This window comes from Aplysia californica, unplaced genomic scaffold (assembly GCF_000002075.1).
Source record: "Aplysia californica isolate F4 #8 unplaced genomic scaffold, AplCal3.0 scaffold00175, whole genome shotgun sequence".
Classification (NCBI taxonomy): domain Eukaryota; kingdom Metazoa; phylum Mollusca; class Gastropoda; order Aplysiida; family Aplysiidae; genus Aplysia; species Aplysia californica.
The window spans coordinates 210225-214886 of NW_004797445.1; the positions used below are offsets into that span (position 1 = coordinate 210225).

General features: G+C 39.4%; 1 protein-coding gene across 2 annotated transcripts in view; it reads left to right on the top strand.

Annotated features, from left to right (window-relative positions):
• Window positions 1–3758, top strand: part of LOC101863343 — a 27342-nt gene extending 23584 nt beyond the window's left edge. For both annotated transcript variants that reach the window (XM_005098202.3, XM_005098205.3), the window contains exons 6-9: window positions 285–413; window positions 998–1114; window positions 2133–2472; window positions 3262–3758. In XM_005098202.3, the coding sequence (XP_005098259.1) occupies window positions 285–413; window positions 998–1114; window positions 2133–2472; window positions 3262–3653 (978 nt within the window). In that variant the 3' untranslated portion in view covers window positions 3654–3758. The remainder of the gene's footprint in view (window positions 1–284; window positions 414–997; window positions 1115–2132; window positions 2473–3261) is intronic.
• The last annotated feature ends 904 nt before the right edge of the window (window positions 3759–4662 follow it).

Here is a 4662-nt window from a genome sequence, read left to right on the forward strand (position 1 = left end):
AAGAGAGAGAGAGAGAGAGAGAGAGAGAGAGAGAGAGAGAGAGAGAGAGAGAGAAATAGAAAAACAGAGAGAAATAATGATCGAAAACGTATAGTTTTGTTGAAAAGCCCATTGACACAATAACGGCCATTTAGAACTTCGAAAAAGCAAGAGAAAACAGAGGAATAGTTAAAACTGAAATCAACGGTACGCTCTCTTAACATCCTCGACAGAAAACAAATTTCTTTTGAAAACATTCTATTCCAGCACGTCTACCCATCACTCTCTCACTCTTTCTTTTGAAGGCTAAAGTTTACAGAGATGCCCAACTGAAGGCCAACAATGGAGAATTTACAGTCAAATCTCTCAGGAAGTACATCGGAGAGTGCAATGACCAGCTGAAACGTCTTAAGCCAAGGGAACAGAACCTTAAGGTAATCAGTTTACTGTCAAAACTTAACTTTACAGCTTTCTCTAAGAACTGCTGTCAGGTAGTATGGACAAGACAATGTTGATCTGAAGCCATAATCCGTGGCCATTCAGCCGGAAAGTGGTTGACACCTAAAATCATGGAATACGTTTTTGTTGTTAAAAAGGTGCACCTTCATAACCTACCCACTCCAACCACTGACTTGCTGTTATGGACGCACCCACGCGACATAGTCCATAGGTACATGAGTGGTATTTACTTTTGTGTATCGTCTTTGCCATCCTTTCTTCCTTCCATCCTTCCTTCCTTCTTTCCTGCCTTCCCTCCCTCCCTCCTTCCTTTCTTCCCTCCCTCCCTCCTTCCTTCCTTCCACCCTCCCTCCCTTCCTGCCTCCCTTCTTTCCTTCCTTCTTTCCTTCTTTCCTTCCTTCCTTTCTTCCTCCCTTCCTGCCTTCCATCCTTCCTTCTTTTTTGTCTCTTCTTGCCTTCTTTCTTACCTTCCTTCCTCCCTTCCTTTTTCCTTCCTTCTTTCTTAATTACATTTACTTTGTGGCCAGGTAGATTGTACCTAAACGTATGTCTACCACAGGCTGAGGGAAGACGACTGCGAGCAGAAAACAAGGATGTGCTTGTTGATCTGGACATCAAAGAATACAGAAAAATGGAAATGAGACTGACAGGCAGCATTACTGACAGAGAAGGCCAGGTACGACAAAGCTAGAAGTAGGTTGTAGAAACTCCATTGCTTTTGCATCTTATGAGTTTAACACCTCTGCAATATAGTGATTGGAAATCCATTTTAGAAGTTAATGTGAAAATTTGATGACTTGACAGGATGCAAGAAGACCGGTTTTTTGCTCAATTCCGCTTAGTCAAAATTTCTAGTTCATCTCATACTAAAGAGAAAGAAGAGGGATCGCATTACTCCCAAGTTAAGAACGTTGCATTGGCTTCCCGTGTCAGCTAGAATGTTAATAAAATTGCAATATTATATCATAACTGTGTCAATAACAAAGATCCCTCATACTTTAGTGCTCTTATCCAGATTTATGTTCCATCTACATTTAGATCACTGCGATCAGGCGATCAGTATCTTTTAAGAGTTCCTAGAAAAGGAGGTAAGAAATTAGCTGAAAGATCGTTTGCCCACCTTGCTCCATCGGTTTGGAACTCTCCTCCCAAATCCTTGAGACATACAACATCTAAGTCTAAATTTAATTTTAAATATCGTTAAAGACACATTTAATTACATCATTTTTAGGTCAGTAGATTCATGTTCAGTACAATGTTATGTAAATGACTATGTATCCATTTATCTATTTTGCGAATTGCATTGTGTATATTATTTTATTATGTATTTGTATGTGCTCATTTCGTAACGATGTGTAAGCGTGCGCAAGTAGTTGTGTGTGTGTGTGTGTGTGTGTGTGTGTGTGTGTGTGTGTGTGTGTGTGTGTGTGTGTGTGTGTGTGTGTGTGCGTGTGTGCGCGCGCGCGCGCGTGAATATTGTTCGTACATGCATTTATGTAAAGCGCCTAGAGCTGTGTTTACACAGGAGTGGGCGCTATAGAAATAATCTTCAAATGATCTTCATTATTATCATTAACATGCCTTTTCCACGTAACATGTTAAAGATGATATAGTTTTGTTGAAACAGCTGTCTAAACACAGTAAGAACAACGTCGGTTTTTTAAAGTACTCTACTTATTTCTTAATTTATACAGGAGCGCTATGAACGTTTACACAGCGAAATCCTGGATCTCCAATCTCGAAAACCTGCCATAGAACGACGCATTACAGACCTTGAACGCCAACAGACATGGATCAGCGGGAGGCAGATGCACAGGCACAGTAAAGAAGAGGAACTTGAACAGGCTAGCCTTGATCTGAGAAACTGCAGACGCAAAGCCAGGAAGTCAGAAGTGGAGTTGGAACGCATCCAGGGCTGTCTGGCAAAACTAAAGGAAATCCATCTGCTGAAAACGAGTCAAGAAACGCTCAAGAAGATCTTCCACAACATGCCTATCAATTCTAGATATGCCCAACCTCTGAAAAAGAAAAAAGGTTTGTGGTTTATATTATTATTATTATTATTATTATTATTATTATTATTATTATTATTATTATTATTATTATTATTATTATTATTATTATTATTATTATTATTATTATTATTTTTATTTTTATTTTTATTATTATTATTTTTATTATTATTATTTTTATTATTATTATTATTATTATTATTATTAGTATTATTATTATTATTATAGATCTATGCATTCCATGCTGTTTATTTTCAAGATGCCATCGTTTTCATAGTGACCGTAAAAAGCAGAAATACACCAAAGGGCTTATGTAAAAGATCCCACATGTGGGCCATAGACCTGTATGCAGATATATTATATATTATATCTTAGGTTCTTAGTTTACAAAATGGGTCTTAAGTCATCCTTCAGTTTCTGAGCAGAGTGATGTCGTCCACCAGACCATTCCCAAGTTTTATCTATGGATACGGTTTTGGTAACAGTAAAGAAAGAGAAATGACTCAAGTCGGTGGTGGTGGAGGAGGAGAAGGAAGTTTGTGTGTGGGGGGGGGGGGAGGGGGAGTACGAGATATAGGGGAAGATAATGGGATTTTAAAATAATAAAAAAAATTATTTATATTTTTTTAAAAATTAATTAATTTATTTTTTATTTTTATTTTTTATTTATTTATTTATTTATTTATTTATTATTTATTTATTTTTTTATTTATTTTTTTTTGGGGGGGGGGCTTGTGTGGATGTGTCTTTCAATTTTGTTGTAGAATTCTAAAAACATGGTAGTCTTGAATTGTTTTCCGTCTCTTTTCAGATAACCTTGAAAAATTCTGTAAATTCGTGGCGTCTGAGATTGAAGGGGATTGGATACGTCTGTACAGGGCCTTACCTTTCTATCCAGCGAGAGGAATGGAGACAGTGTCTGCAGATATCGATGACATCATCACTCGGTTTTTGCGGAATTCGGAAGAGCAAGCACACCAAGGACTCTCTCGTTGGCGGCGCATGCACACTCGTGCCGGGGTGAACGACCTTCGGCAAGCACTGCACACAATCAAAAGAAAAGACATTGTCGAAAAATACGACAAAATGCTCACACCCAGAAGCAAAATGTTGGTCTCACCCAAAGCACACCGTATGGTTCATTTCCCCAAAATTTCACCTCGCTCAAAGAAGAAACACAAAAACCATTACCTCTCTTTTTGACACCATTACAGCATTGTGTTTATGATATTGCTCTGCCGTGCCAAATCCTTTGTTTTTGTTACAACATACAATCCATTAAAAACGTTTTTATCGGTCATGCTAAAACTTCATTAGTTTATCGTTGTTATCGATCCAGCATCTTGGCTTATCAATTGGTGCATTGTGTGTCGTTTGTTTACTCCTTCAAGGCCTATCTGGTTACCTCGTTGTCTGCCTCCTCACGTCACAACTGCCTTGGCTTGTTTATACATTCATATTGTTATTTCCACCCCCGGGAGACATTCAGGATATAATAGAGGCCACGCCCATGCAATCATTTCTAATTCTAATATCCCCGATTACCAATCGTTATTTCCTTGCAACTATAATAATATTATTATTCACTTTCGAGATTACATTGGAGAATCTTTGCCATGAATACAATATCAAACCGACCGAACACAGGATGGATTAGGCCTAACTCACTTTCGGGATTTCCACTTTCTGGGGGCCACGGAACGCCGTGTAGTGTAAAACCATGCATTCACCTAGACTACCAAACAGTTGCACGAACTGGATGAACATTATTTTAGACTGCTCAGTGGAAGACTCCGTTATACGTCACTTTTCAAAATGGCGTATAGCAGAGCCTTAAGGGGGGCTCTCGTGGCCTAGAGGTTAAGGTGTTGGCCTCTCATTCAAAGGTCCCGGGTTCGATTCCGGGTAGCGACCCAAAAAATTTTCTTCTCTAAAATTGTCTCCTTTCACATCCTTTCCTGATCTCTAACAATGTTCTGATGTCTGCTTTCATTTCCACTTTCTGCCCCCACCCCCTCACCTCCTTTGCCCCCACCTCTGGGCTCATTACTCTTTCTGCAGCCTTTCTACTGCTACTCCTTGGCTCCTCCTAACTGCTGTCTTTCTGCCACACCCCTGATCTTCTGGTAGGAAAGATCTACACCTAGCCTTCTCGGACAAGGGCGAAAAATCTCGGAGGGCCCGTGTGCAAGTTGCGCACGTTAAAGATCCC